Here is a 14,460-nt window from a genome sequence, read left to right on the forward strand (position 1 = left end):
TAGAATCATAGAATCACCAACGTTGGAAAAGACCTCCCAGGATCATCTGGTCCAACTGTGCACCTACCACTAGTATTTCCCACCAAACCATCATAGCTCTAAAGAAGCAGTGCATGGATTTGAATGGCTGGGACTCCTGTGTGTTTCATGTAATATCCCACCTCATTACAATCTTTCTGACATTTTCTTTTAAAGACCTTTGTGCCGTGTTTGTTATATCGTTACAGATAAATCTTTCTGGATTTCTCCCAAAAGCTGAGTCAGACAGCTCTTTGACAAGTCTCTCAAGCTCAGAGCGGAGTTTTATTTTTGTAAATAATCGTCCAGTTCATCAGAAAGAAATACTAAAGGTAACACTCTCTAATGTTTACAACTGCAGAGCTGGAGGCTATACTTAGGGCTGCTTAAAGAAAATGTATTTCAGATATATAAGAGCCCAGGATAGTTGATTCTTTCTTGCTGTTAGCCTAGCAGAATTGCACCTGTGCAGTTTGTCATGTGGTTTCCCATAAGAGATTTTTTCTGAAATTAAAATCACAATTTTGTCTACTTCATACTGAGGGCTTATCAGGCTTATACACACTTTCACTTTAAATCTATGTAGGCGTTGAATAAAAATGAAAGTGATAGTGCAGAAGCACTGGCTACAGCTAGGCATTGTGTAGGCAGAATTTGATACTCTTGGGTTTCTCACACTACTGAACCTTGCAGCACCTCACTCGGAGTAGCATTGCTGTTCTAATCCTCATGCCTCCCAGAAAAGAAAATTCAACTCATGCTGAAGTGTATGCATAGGGTTCAAAGTAGAGAAAACGAATTCATTTTCAGTCTACACTCAGAGTTTTGTAGAAGTAAGGCCTGGATTTGTGTCTGTGTTGTAAGTGACACACAAGACTAATCCTGTGCTACATCTGCGCACGCTGTGTGACATACCAGGTTCTTGCTGCTGTGTAAGGCTCAGTTTGGATCCCATGAAAGAGACCACTTCTTAACCAAGGGCTGGATGGCTTTCAGGGCACTACAATACAAAGTAAAAATACATTGCCCTTTGTTTAGGGCTGTTTTTGTAGCGGTGACTCCTTTTATTTTGACATAAATTCTGAAAATTTTCTAAATTTATAATTGGGTTAACAAAAGGAACAAACTAATCCTGTTCTGGGAAAAGATCAACTCTGTGGTGCAAGTGTTACTTTCTCAAGCAGACTTCAGTTTGGCTGAAAGAGACTGTAATGTTGTTGCAAGCTGTGCAAGTAGATTTTCTTTAAAAAACAAACACAGAAATAATAGCATTTGTGTTGAGTGAGGAATTAAGCATTAGAATTGCAGTCCAATTTGGTCATTTTTAAGTTCAGGCATATCATATGTGTTTGTCCAAATATGATTGATGTATTTATTCAAAAGGTCAAAACAGCTACCATTTGTTTCTTGGAATTTTATCCTTTTTTTTTTTAATGGCTATGTTTATTTTTACTTAGCTCTGAATACGTGAAACCACCAGTAAGTCCCCTTTTGGTGATTATTCTGTTCAAAGATCTTTTTAGCTTTCTGTCCATTTGGGAAAAAATACAGTCAAAATTTTGTAACATCAAATTTTGTTTCTGTGTCTCTGTGTCTATTTGATTGCCTTTACTGACTCTTCTTTACTAAATTAATCTGTAGTTAATTCGACAGTACTACAGTGCGCTGATGCAAAAGGACAGCGCACGCTTATACCCTGTGTTCTTTCTGAGCATTACTGTACCTGCCTCTGCTGTGGATGTGAATTTAACTCCTGATAAAACTGAAGTTCTCCTGCAGTGCAAGGTAACTAATGTCTTACTCTGCTGTTGAGTTGACAAGTTTTACTTATGCACAGGTAATAAGGGCTTCTGGAACTGCTGAAGTGTTTGAAGGTAAGCAGTGCTACTGAAGTTTTCGAGGAGGATTATTCAAAACTTATTTCCCAGTTGACTTTGAAGATCATCGATGTGCTGTCACGTACATGTATTTTTTTCCAGTTGGCTTTATTGTGACCAAAGTTAAATGTAATTGTGGTGTCTGTCCTTAAATAAATCTCAGCTTAGTTTCTTAATGCACTAAGTAATAAACATTTAAAACGCCACATACATTGTGAAGGGGAAGTTGATTTCTGCTGACTGCGCTGTTTGCTGTTATGTGATTAAATAATTGTTGACGTCACTTAAGTTTCAGGATATCTTATTGATACTGTCAAGAGCTGAATTTTAAATGGCACATGCCCATATTTTAGAGGTTTTATAGTGATTAACGTTCCATAAATTTACTTTCACTTCTTAGTACTTAATATGATAAGTAATGCCACAGAAATTAAGAAAGCTATACTGGTAAGGCTCTTATTCACAGTGCACATAGCTAGCCACAGAGGTCAGTTTATCCCTCAATTACAGTTCTTGTACTTGTCTATGTTAATGTGGCCAATGCATTGCCTTTGAAGTGCTGTGTATATGAAAATTAACATAGCATTTTCACACCTATTCTAGTTTGAAACTTTTATTTGGTATTTGGAAGAGGGTCGAGGTTTTCTTATTTGTTCCATCATTTGCTGCAGAGCTGTGTTGGCAGCACCTTCGCAAACATGCTTACAGCAATTGGGTTGTTGCTGGTACTTCTGTCTTTACTATGAGCTTTTGACACTGTATTAGGTGGGAATAGCTTTACTTGATATGGTTTTCAGCAATCAGTACACTGAGCTATAAAGAAAGCAGTGAATTGCTTTCATTATTTCATTGTATACCGGTGAAGCAGAAGACCTATCCCAGAATATTTGAGGTGAAATTTGTCCATTTTGGAGCCTTTTTTAACATATGTGAAAAACAAAATTTGCCATAACCCGTCTAGATCTGTTAAAAAAATATTCTGAGAATAATATATTCATATTATGAATCGCTTTGCTTTTTATTCTTAATATCTGTCAGTTATGTATTATAGATTTTTACTCATGCTTTTATGTGTCTTGTTTTGTTTGTTTGTTTTTTCTTCCCAGGAGTCTGTCTTACTTGCTGTTGAAAATGTGTTGAAATCTTTGTATGGGCCACTACCTGCTACGGTCTCTGGTGAAGCTAATAAAACAGATGTTACCTCAGAAGACATGTTTGTTCATAAAGCAGAACAAACAGATGTGGTTGTTAATGAAATGGAACCATCTGGAAACAATGATCTACATGCTCATACTTCATTCCTTTCATTCAGCAGTGATGTGCAAAGTTGTCAAGCAGGAAAAAACACAGAGATCTGTTTAAACCATCAGATATTCTCTGGTGGTACTGTACATAGTCGCCTAGAAGAAAAAGAGGCTTCTAAGAATGATGCCTTCCAAGAAGGTTCCTTACATTTATTGTGTGAGGAGGAGCAGAATGGACAAAATACAACTGGTATTCCAAGTAACAGTGCTCCTATAGATCCCGAGTCTAAAAAAGATGGTGGGCAGCTTTTGAGTACTGATAATGCTGAAGAAGCCTTAGTCCCTGAAGACTTACCTGAAATCTCTGCTGATAACTGGAGTATGGGAAATGCATTTAAAAACTCTTCAGGAGACAACCTGGAACCTGTGAAGGTTTTAATTCCTCCTGAAGCTGGAGGAACAATTAATAAGCAGAGTGAACGTAGCAATGAACAAATTCCAAATCAAAGTACAAAGAAAACAAATGTAATAAATGACAAAACAGGACAAGTAATGGCTTATGACTTAATTAGTAGTCGAATAATAAGGAAACCAAAGTCTGCATTTGAACTCTTCACCCAAGAATATCGTTCAAAATTATTTTCTGAAAATCCAAGGTGTAGCATGAAGGACATCCTATTGAAAATTGAAGAGCAGTGGAAGAATTTAAATGAAGAAGAAAAACAGGAGTAAGTTTCCAGGCTTCATCTTGCTTCTAAATCTAGTAGTTAGCAGTGAGCAAATGAGTCATCTGTTGTGAGTGAGAGAAAGGTTATAACTTCCCTTATTTATGAAAAACAGAACAGAAAATTATTTTTGTCTGTTTAAGGTCAGCATTGGTTCTGTCATCCTTTGCTGCGCAGACATGCACTGCTGATTTGAGTTACTTATTTGGCCACAGTATTTGCTGTGCAGCAGTTAAGAAGGGGCAATTTCCCTGAATTGTTATTTAGAAATAATTGGGCAAGAAATGTGCTTTCTGAATCATACAAGCATCAGCTTTTTAAGGGCTTGCCTATGTATCATCACTCCAGAAGCACTGTCAATGAAAAAGAGCACAGTGATGAACGAGGCACTGTATTGTTCCTCCAGAGCTTTTTCCAACCAGCAGTTCTCTTTTTATTGCTTTAAAGTGAGAATTCTCTTTTAGGATCTTTAGTATTTGAACATTTGGTAAACTCCTTTCCCCTAAATTTAGTAAGCATCCCAACCCAGTCTACCCCATTATTGTGTGTATTAAACCCAGTCAAATGACACAAGGAATTTCTTCTCCCAACGGCTATTCCAGTGCTGGTTCAGAGTGTAGTACAGGTTGAATGCTAGTCAGTCCTTCACTCTAAATCAAACCTCTTTCCTGTTTTCTAAACTGTTCTATCAGTGATTTTTTTTTGAAATCCACCTGCAAGTAAGGAAAATATTTTAGCCTTTTTTAGTTTGGGTTTTCTGGTGTCTTTTATGGTCTTTTTTGGAGTGGGAATCTGGTGGTCGGTTAGTTAAAATGCATGCAGAATTGCTAGTGCAGTGAAAGATCAATAGGAGTAACAGATTTTAAGGCATTCTAAGACAGTTCAAAATGTGGAAGGTTCTTTTGATTTTATAAAATATAGAACACTTTGGGGAATCATAGAAAGGAGAGAATAGAAGTTCTTCATCAGTTTGACATGCTTATTGTCAACAGAGTCACTTCAGAGTTGTGAAAATGTGTTTTCTTAATGGTGCAGAAGCAAAGAAGGGGATTGAGGATGCCACCAGACAAAATTGTGCAATTTTCACACTACTGAGAGATTGGATGAGGAGAGTGGTGCAAAAAAGAAGCTACACCTGTACAGTTATTCAAGGTTGCTGGGCAGGCAGTGTGTTCTGATCACAAAACCATGCATGTGAGAAATGGTGTTTTGCCCATCTCTCCTTCAGCAAGAATATTAATGTAATAATAGAAATCTTCTCCAATTATATCCATGCTGTTAATGAAATGAAACAAAGGGTTCTGCCAGCTGCTTCAGAAAATTTTAATTTGCTCTGCTTTAGCTTTTGAGATTTCATGGTTGCTTTCCTCCTACAACTGTTATGTTTAAGAGTGTGCCTACAGATTAACTTTGTGTTAGTTCAAGAAAGGGGCCTCTCTGTTAATGGAATTTTTCTTAACTATAGAGATGAATGCAGTATGGCCCAGCAGATGTTGGGGGCAGTGAAAAATTTGCCACTAGCTGTATCAATACTTCTCAACTCTGGTATATTTTTGTTTCACTTTCAGTCTTCTAAAATTGCCTCAGAAAATAACAGCTGTGAAGAGATACAATCCCAAAGAACCTTTGCACGTCTGGCAGGGAGCATGTCTTGCCTATCAAACACTCTGGATGAATTGGGCCACCTAGAGGTAGCAACAACTGTGTATAGGACAGGGCTGCCAAAGGGCCACGCTGTCACTGAGCTCACTGTGCTTCCAGGTTCAGGCAACCTTCCTGGCAAGACGTTGCTTTTCTGGGCTCTGTACCTCCATCCTTCTGCCAGGAAGTCCCATGTTTAGGTGACAATGCTTGGCTTCAGCATCTCTGTCTCTGTGGCTTCTCTAGCAGGTCTAAAGGGATTTCAATTCATTTTGGGAGCAGTACAACCAACAGATGTCACATAATGACATGGGATTGGCCTTTTCAAAACAAGCCAGCACTTCTTACTCAACCGGAATGTAACATGTTATGATCTTTAGGTTATAATAGAAGAGGAAAGCTTCCATGCATGCCCATAGTGGCAGCATTGCCTATCCCCTTAGCAAAGCCAGGCTTAATTTTTTTATACTCATTCTACTCTTTCTTAACGCAGCTTGTGTGTGTGTGTCTGGCCTTAATATTTCTTGCTTATCAGGCTCAGGTAGCAGTGGGAGAAATCCATCCAACTGCAATGACAGCAGCGGCAACATATGTCCTGGAGGTGTAAGAAATGTTTGGAGCTGCACATGTTGTCATGGGGCTAACAAATTACCTTGTCAGTGCCATATGGTAATTCTTCATAGGTATATTTGTACCTTGGGAGAAATATCATTTTAGGTGGCATGGCCTTTGCTGTCTGTTGACAGATGAGAGCATGCATGTAGACTATCATAAGTGACTAGCAGTAGCTAGCTCCTGTCTGGTAACTTTTTGTTGCCTGATAAATTTTTCATACATCTCATGACTTGTGTGAGTGCATTCTCTGCAGCTGTTGGGGAATAAGTTAGCAATTAGCCATTCCAGAAAAACATTATTTTTTGTTACTGTATGTTAACCCTTTCACTCTTAGGAAAGTACACTAGTCACCTGGAGCTGAGGCATTTCAGAAGCACTCTTGTGAGAAGCTGATACAAGCAATTAAAAACTTAATTGTCTTTTCCCTTCACGAAGGCAGGAAACACAGAAATAGAATGTAACATTTACTTGAGGTGGTTGGTTGGGTTTCATAATGTGAAGAGGCTGAAGCTGAGAGGTATTACATTCCAAATGTTGTGCCTCCTTTCTCAGCTTGGCCAGTGCAAGTTAAAGAGGTACATTTACAAAACCCTTGCAGTTGGATCTTGCAAAGTTAGAATTTTTCTGATGGTGGCCTAAAATGAAAGCATGTAGGACTTTCTTTGGAATTGTTTTGGTTCTGGATTATCTTTAGCAGTACTCTTGTAGTTAAATACTGCCCTGTGTTACAACTGTGTCTATTCAAAAAGAAGTATTTATTGATAGTATAAATTTGTTCTGTATTAGAAAAAATTCTGGTCAAGTGATTTCATCGATATGTTTTAAAAGGAGCAGATGTTTTTTGTCTTAGCATTTACTCCATATTTTCTAGGACATGATTTATTGCAAGAAACTATTTAAGCTGACTTCTTTTAGTTAACTAAATATTGGTACCATATGTGAATGCTAGCACATCATAATTAATTGCAAATGGTGACCCTTTTGTTGACCTTAATTTTCCAGCACGCATGCACATAATTGAATCAAACTGTTCCAGCAAGTAGCAATAAATAAATATGACCAGTTAAAATATTTATTTCCAATACCTATGTATGATAGCACTGCCTTTTATTGAAGGTCAGGTTGGTATGAATAACCTGACAGAATTTAGAGTATCAAATCAGGGCAAAAGGAGGAGGTAGTACATTGCTCTTTTGTCCTTCAAAAAAGTGAGGTTTGTATGAAGGAGGCGAGCATAAACTGTCTATAAAACTTCAGCTATCTTCTTGATGTTTACAGACTCATTAAGAATCTCGTCAGGTTGTAGAGCTTTAGTATATAGTAGTCATTTAATTATGTAGACAGCTTTTAGAGTGGGTCATTATCAAGCCACTTTTTGAAAAATCTGTAAGTTTGTAATTTAGAATTCTGTCAAATGCTTGGACTTTGCTTGAAATTTGCAGAGCTCTGGAAGCTCAAATGGCTTTGTGAATCGGATTGGATGTGCCTGTGACAAAATACCTTCCAAAACTGTATGTCTCATCACAAATTTCAATTAAATGTAGTCTTTGAGGTTGAGGTCAAACGCAATCTGCTGTTGCTCATTGTACAGTGAAGTTTGTGTATCCCCCTTCAAAAATTCAGATTTTCCTGCCTCTCATAATGAAGGAAGAATTCAAACTCGTCACTCTCACTGGGTAGAGGCAGGGGGGCACAGTGCCTGATCTCTTTCCTACCCAGTCATAAGGGAAAGCATATCGATGTGGCTACTTGAGTGAACAATTATAGTTCTTTCCTCAGTAGGAGTGGTTGCCTTGCCTTTTGCTTTTGTGTGTTAGGGGTTGGAGTCTGTGATTTCTTATTTGATTCGAATTGTTCCTTTTCTTTTTTAAGGTATGAAATAAAAGCCGCTAGAGACCTGGAGCGCTACAACAGGGAGGCCAGCAAAGCCATGCAGCAAACAGCACGCAGACCTGTAAAGGAGACAGAAAGACAGAAGCCCAGGCTGAAGACTTCCCTACCCAACCAGCAGAAGCTTGACGAAATGTTGCATGCTCGCACTGAAAAGAAGCAGAAATCTAATCAGCCCGTGAAAGTCGTTACAGTGCCTTTTTCTCTGAGTTCCTGTAGACATCAGTTTCAGAGGCATGAGAAGAGGGATTCAGACAAACATGAGCTTTGCCTGATCCGTCGTCAGAGTTTTCCTGATATCTGGATACTTGCTACTGAAAAAAAGCTAATGCTGCTGAATCCATATAGATTGGAAGAAGCCCTGCTGCGTAAAAGGCTGCTGATGAATCATAAGCTTCCAGTAGAGAAACTGGACAAGCCAGTTGTGTTATCAGACAGGTAGAGTACAAATGAGGAAAAATTTGTACATTATTTTAGTTATTTATAATTATTTAGAGTAGGCTGGTAAGGCCTTGTTTACAAATTCTCTGACTATTTTAATCTGTAATTGTACAAAACATAAAAATATGCTCTTACAGATAAACAAAAGAAGAAATAATGAGCAAGCCTGGTCATTTTCCAGTTGAAATAAGTACAAATTTTGACCTGTTTGGAAATGAAGTGAAGACAAATGTCTTCTCCCGGAGGGGAACTAAATGGTCCACATTTTCACAGCTTCACTCTAGCTATCTTTCCCTGTGGATTATGGGATGGCTGATGTAATTACTGCTATTTGCCTGAACTTGGTCATTCTGTGAGATATGTAAATAGTTGATATTCTGTATTTCTTCTTTAAAAGGACTTCTTTTTCTAAATACTTTTCAAAATCATAATCGCTCTTGATACCTAACATTTTTAATGTATTTTTTTCTGAACAGTTTTAGTTTTAAATTAAGGACTTTTTTTTTAACCCTTTGGGTGTTTGTGTGGTGGTGTTTTTTTCCCAGTCTTCTTGGAGAATCTCACTATATGGATGCTCTTCATAAAATGCAGAAGGATTACCAGAGATTCAATGGATCGAGTTATTTGTCAGATCCAAGGCTTGTAGCAAATGGCTTCCAGATAAAAGTGATTGAAGGTATGATGGCTTTAACATCTTTTATTCTCATTGAGGCTTTCTTTCTTCCAATTTAATGATTTTAATGATGTATGTTCTGTTGCTCTACATCACATTATCATTGAAAGCACTGAGATCCTGTTTTCCTAAGCATTAAGATTATATTACTTTGCTAGAAATGTAGTCTTCTACATACAATAGTGATTAATGGAAACTGATAACAGAAAACATGAATAAAAAAGGAAGTGTGTGTAGTTGGTGGTATAACAAGCACTTCTTATTTACACATCTCAGCATTTCAAAGAATGAAATCCATATTCTCGTGACATTTGTATTTCTTTTTTCAAAATGCTGAATTGCCATTCTAACAGAATGATTAATCTGATGAGACTTCTACAGTCAAGGTAGCTTCTTTCAAGATGATAGTTACGAGCAGAATCTTATGTAAGTGAGTGCTTTAGCTGACTGTCCCTTCTGTTCAGCAGCTGAGGAGGTCCAGTAAGGAGTTGGAGCTGGTTACAGGCCTTCTTTCATACCAGGATTGTAGAACAGTGCCCAAAGGGGCCAGTAAAGAGAGGGTCGGAAGATCATCATCAGCTGTTTTGATAGAGGTTGGTCTCCATGCTGAGATTCTTTCAGCTTAGCAGTAAAGATTAAATGCTTATAGATCTTTTTTTCTGAAGAACAATTTGCATCAATGCTGTTGGAAATCCAGAGGCAACCCTCCCAGAGTCAGTTCTGTGCAGCAGGATTTCTCTAGCAGGGTTCCAAGAAAAGCAAACTTCCTTGGGGGCAGTACCTAGCTGTGACAGCTCAGAGAAAAGATTCCCTATAAGAGCTGTTGGAAATGCTATAGCTTCATGTGTTACAGATCCCTGCATATGCACAGTGATGACAGATCTGCTCAAACATATGGGATCTTTTAAGAGTAGGTACAAAAAAAGGGATGTACAGTAACTCCTTCTGTCAGAGGCTGGCTCTTGGGAAGAATAGAGCCTGAGCTGTTTTCTTTTCTGAACCATGTACAGCAAAAACAAGGATGCTTCTTTCTGAGTGACTAAATCCTGTGATAAATTGCAAGAACTGTCCAGAAGTATTCTTGAGGGTAATCTTAGATCAGATTATTAAGGGAATCAAGTATTTCTGGTAAGAGACAGCTCTTAAAAAGCTGTCAGTCAACCAGATAGAAAACTGAGCAGGTCTACAATTTGTCTCTAGACAAATGTGGGAGGAAGGGATTGGGGCTTAGCATTTCTGCTCACATACTTCCCTGTTTTTTTCCCTTTTCCCAGCAGTTAAGTTTGCACAAAGTCAAATTAATGTAAACTGGATGTGAATAAATTTCTTATCATTTTGAAGTCTGCTTTCAGACAACAACAAGAAGAGAGTTGCTGAGCAGTCTTGTGAAATTGGAAAAAGGAATCTGCTTTTAAAATGATTTGCTTAGTGCAAGAGTGGAATTGTATGATGTAACATTAGAGGACTCAGTGTAGTAACCAGGAAATAGTAACTGTTTTCTAGTTTTCTAGAGTCCCTAATTGTATAAAATTAAGAAAATGAACTCCAGTGAGGAACCCTTTTCCTGTTTAGTTTGCAGTTTAACGGAAGTACAAACAGTGCTCTGTTGGCTTTACGTGCACTGTAAAGGTTGAGGAACCATTCAATCAAGGATTTGGTGGGTACTGTCTGGCCAGCCCATACAAGGAATGGAAATCTAATTCAATTCTTAGTCAGAATCTTATATTTTAACTACTTGAATGAAATATTAATAACATTTGAGGCTTGTCAGTCATATTTATAAGCTTCTGCTAATGATGTTACGGCAGTTACAGCCTCTGTTATAGCCTATTATTGCAGATGAAGGTAGAAATGCCAACAGAAAAATGGAATTTCACCCAGCCGTTTTTTCCAACTGACCTATGGATTTTTACTTAATACTTCATCAGTTCTTTTTTTTTCTTCTTCCTTTCCTTATTATTTTCCCTTAAACTTAGCTCTGAAATGCACTATCTACTTTTGTTAAAAACACTTTATTAAAGTTATTTTTCAGAAACAACTATTAATTATTAGCACTCCTTAACTGTCTGTTCTATAGAATTTCATTGTGTAGTTTGAGGTTCATTAATTTAAAGACCTTTATGTGAAACTTAGATTTGAATATTCTGTAGGATTTCTGAACTTTGGGAGCAAGTTCATTTAATGAAACATTCTGCAGTGTCCTTTGTTTTGTCTTGCAGTGTTTTAAAGACTCAGACAGAGGCTATGAACAGGACAGATGTTTTTGAACATGAAGTTGCCTCAAGGTTTTGTTTCCTGAGTATATAGCATTAACTGTCAGAGATTCTCTTTTGTTACAAGCAAAGGGTTGGTTTCTGTATCTTTGAACTTGGATGTGACAGTAGCATCCCCAATAATTTTTTCTTACAAAGTAAAAAGCCTTTTTGTTAATATTTGTGAATAAATCTGCAATGCCATCAGTTGGTCCTTAACTCTATTACTTTGTAATTTGTTGGCTCTTATAAATCTTCTTTTGATTGCTGCTTCTTAATGTAGATTTTATTCAACTCCTGTGATAATTTCCTACCTTTCAAAGGACAGTCTGAAAGCCTTTGGGACATTAAGTGCAAAAATCATAGACTTTGATTCCTGTCTTACTAATTCTTAAAGTAATTTTCTGTGCAGGGTACAAGACTGGAGTTTTCCAGGCAGCCTTCTCAGAGTAATTGTAAGAGAAAACTGAGATGTGCTTGGGATGCGATACATTACCATCTGTTTTGTCACCTCAATTTAATGCTGCAGCTCAGGTGATGCTCAGTTTAATTCTGCTGCTATAGTTTTTATCGTTGCCTTCTCTGCTGTTTTTAGGATAATTCTAGAGGTTGTTACTATTCCCATGAGCCTTTTATTTCATTTGTGAAATGGGCTATGACTCGACTATACTGGTCTATCCTATTTCAAGAGATACAACTGATCATTTTCCATGTTTCAATCAACTGTTGGAAGCCTCAGTTGCTTCTTTTCAAGTTGATACTGACAAGCCAGCAAGGCAGCAATGCTGCTATGATTGCAGACTATTTCTGAGCTGATAATAGTACAACACGCAACTCCTGAACAGTCCTGTGTGCTTATCTTCTCAGCTAAGACATTGTACAGTATATTTCCCACTGTATCACATACACTATGTTGAGCAGGTTGTCTGTTCAGTATTCCATGGCAAATGAAATGTCCTAAGTCACATCATCCATTTTCTTTGTTTAGGCTGTTCCTGTCAACGTCTCTAAAGTAATGCCATTTTGTTCCCCTCCTCATACTCTTCCTTCTTATGACCCACATGCCTCTTTGCAGGCGCTTCTCAATCTGATGTGGTGGGGCCATTCGGCTGGTCTGAGTGCTCAGAGAGTACCATGTGCAGGTGGAGCCAGTCCACCTGTGGCTCCACAGATCCATATGCTGTCAGCACACGAGAGCTGTGTGTTCTGTGCTTGCTTTGCCTTTCAACTTGGTATCACAAAACCAAGTATTCAGAGTAATGACAGTACCTCCATCATATTCCATAAATACAGTGGTGCAGGGCCAGTCCAGTTTTGCAGAAAGGCAAGCAGACTGAAGTACCTACCTGATATATTTATCATACCTTTGGATAACAAGATGATATACTTGACATCAGCTGAAGCACTGACAGTATTGTTAAGCTCAGTGTGATCTTTTTCTACCATTTTAGTGGGAAATCTTTGAACTTCTGGCAACATTTAGTTTTTTCATGAGTCCAACCTTTGGACAGTAATCTCTACAAGAATGCAGGAGTATGACAGGACCATGCTTGAGTATGGTTTCTTTTAAGGCTATCTTTTGCATATTCCTTTGCTGTAAAATGAGAATGTAGTTTTACCTTTGGTCTGAGTGATTGCAACCGAAGCTATTTTAAGTATTCTAGACGTTGGATATGCTGTGTCTTCTTGTTTGGTAGACCAATATTTTTGTCTCTTTGTCTCTCTGTATTGATTGCTCAGCAATCTGAAGAGTTTTTAACTAGATTTTTCTCTGGCTAGCTGACAGTGAAAAACATGTTGTGAAATAACTCAGAAAAAGCTTCTTGCCATAAATGTCACTTAGGCAAAATCAATGGTTTCTTTGTGGAACATGCCAATTGTGATCCTCTTAAGCAGTGACGCTGAGCTCCAGTCCTCCTTCCACCACCCTCCCACCCACTCAGTGTTCTGGCCTTGCTGAGACTTCAAGTGAGGCTGCCTTTGAGAGAGTGCTATTATTGCATTTACTTCTGGGCTTCTCCTGGCGTTTGTTTGCTTGGTAGAGCTTGCAGTGATCCCTTGTGCAGACAGCCATTTCGGGAAGTAAGATGGATTGCTTTCCATCCTGTTCTTCTTATCATAATTTACAGCGTATGGACCTTCACATCTTATCTGTCTGTTTCCTTCGTGAAAGCTTGAGATGGGTGGAAATGCATGATTGGAAATGAACTGAGAGCAGGCACTATGTCTTACCCATTTTTTTTATCAATGTGCCTTGAACCAAGGCAAAATTTTAGAGTACAGCTGTAATCTTAATAGAATACACATACCCAAGCCACATGTGTACAAAGATTGTGTTTACAAGGTGTCAAAGAGCAGTAACAGACAAACAACCTGCCTTATTTGGTAATACGAGCTGCTGCTTGTAAACAACTGGTGGAAAATCACACTGCTACTTTACTTCGATTTGATTTTGATCAAAGACTGTAAGCTAGGTAGTCTTATAGTGTCACATAATCTAGGTGGCAGCTGGAAGAGAACAAATTTTCCTGGCCATCGAAAAGGAATTATCCAAAGGTGATTGTGAATGTTTTGTTTGGACAGACAAAGGGGAAATTTTTAGCAATGAGAAATCCACATTTTTAGTCAGTTGAAAACTAGTTTATTTGTTCATTGAAATATTTTCCTTGGAAGTTGGAAAGCATTTCACAGAAATCACCGTGGAAACTGCTTGAAGTCTGCTGTTTGAGTACTCAAAAATCTTAATGTATATTTTGTCAAAAATTTACAAGTATACTGAGGTTTGGACATCTGCTTATATCATCAAATGTCGCCAATATCTGAATTCCTGCAAAGACTTGCAGATAAATATATGTTAGTCAGAATGCAGTGGGCTACTTTTCAGTCCAAGGAGCACAAGCAGAAAAGGAGAAATAGAAGTACCGAAGAAGGAGACTTCAGAGTTTGTATTTTTTGTTCTTCTGTTATGCTCTGAAGTCGCATTTGACTTATAGTGAATCAAATCAGACTGTCAAAATTTGCAGAGAAATTGTTATTGCTAAAACACCGCGAGTTTCAAGCAGCAAGCTTGTCTGAGTGGTTTAC

The 14,460-nt window shown here is 38.0% G+C and overlaps 1 protein-coding gene across 1 annotated transcript in view; it reads left to right on the top strand.

Moving 5' to 3' along the window:
* Positions 1-14,460, top strand: part of PMS1 (PMS1 homolog 1, mismatch repair system component) — a 41,142-nt gene that overhangs the window by 22,395 nt on the left and 4,287 nt on the right. The window contains exons 7-11 of the mRNA XM_065751122.1: positions 228-350; positions 1,660-1,803; positions 3,002-3,867; positions 7,993-8,448; positions 8,997-9,127. Coding sequence (XP_065607194.1) covers positions 228-350; positions 1,660-1,803; positions 3,002-3,867; positions 7,993-8,448; positions 8,997-9,127 — 1,720 coding nt within the window. The remainder of the gene's footprint in view (positions 1-227; positions 351-1,659; positions 1,804-3,001; positions 3,868-7,992; positions 8,449-8,996; positions 9,128-14,460) is intronic.

The sequence above is a fragment of the Cyrtonyx montezumae genome, unplaced genomic scaffold (genome assembly GCF_038088225.1).
Source record: "Cyrtonyx montezumae isolate F1298 unplaced genomic scaffold, pur_monq_1.0 scaffold_7, whole genome shotgun sequence".
NCBI classification, from domain to species: domain Eukaryota; kingdom Metazoa; phylum Chordata; class Aves; order Galliformes; family Odontophoridae; genus Cyrtonyx; species Cyrtonyx montezumae.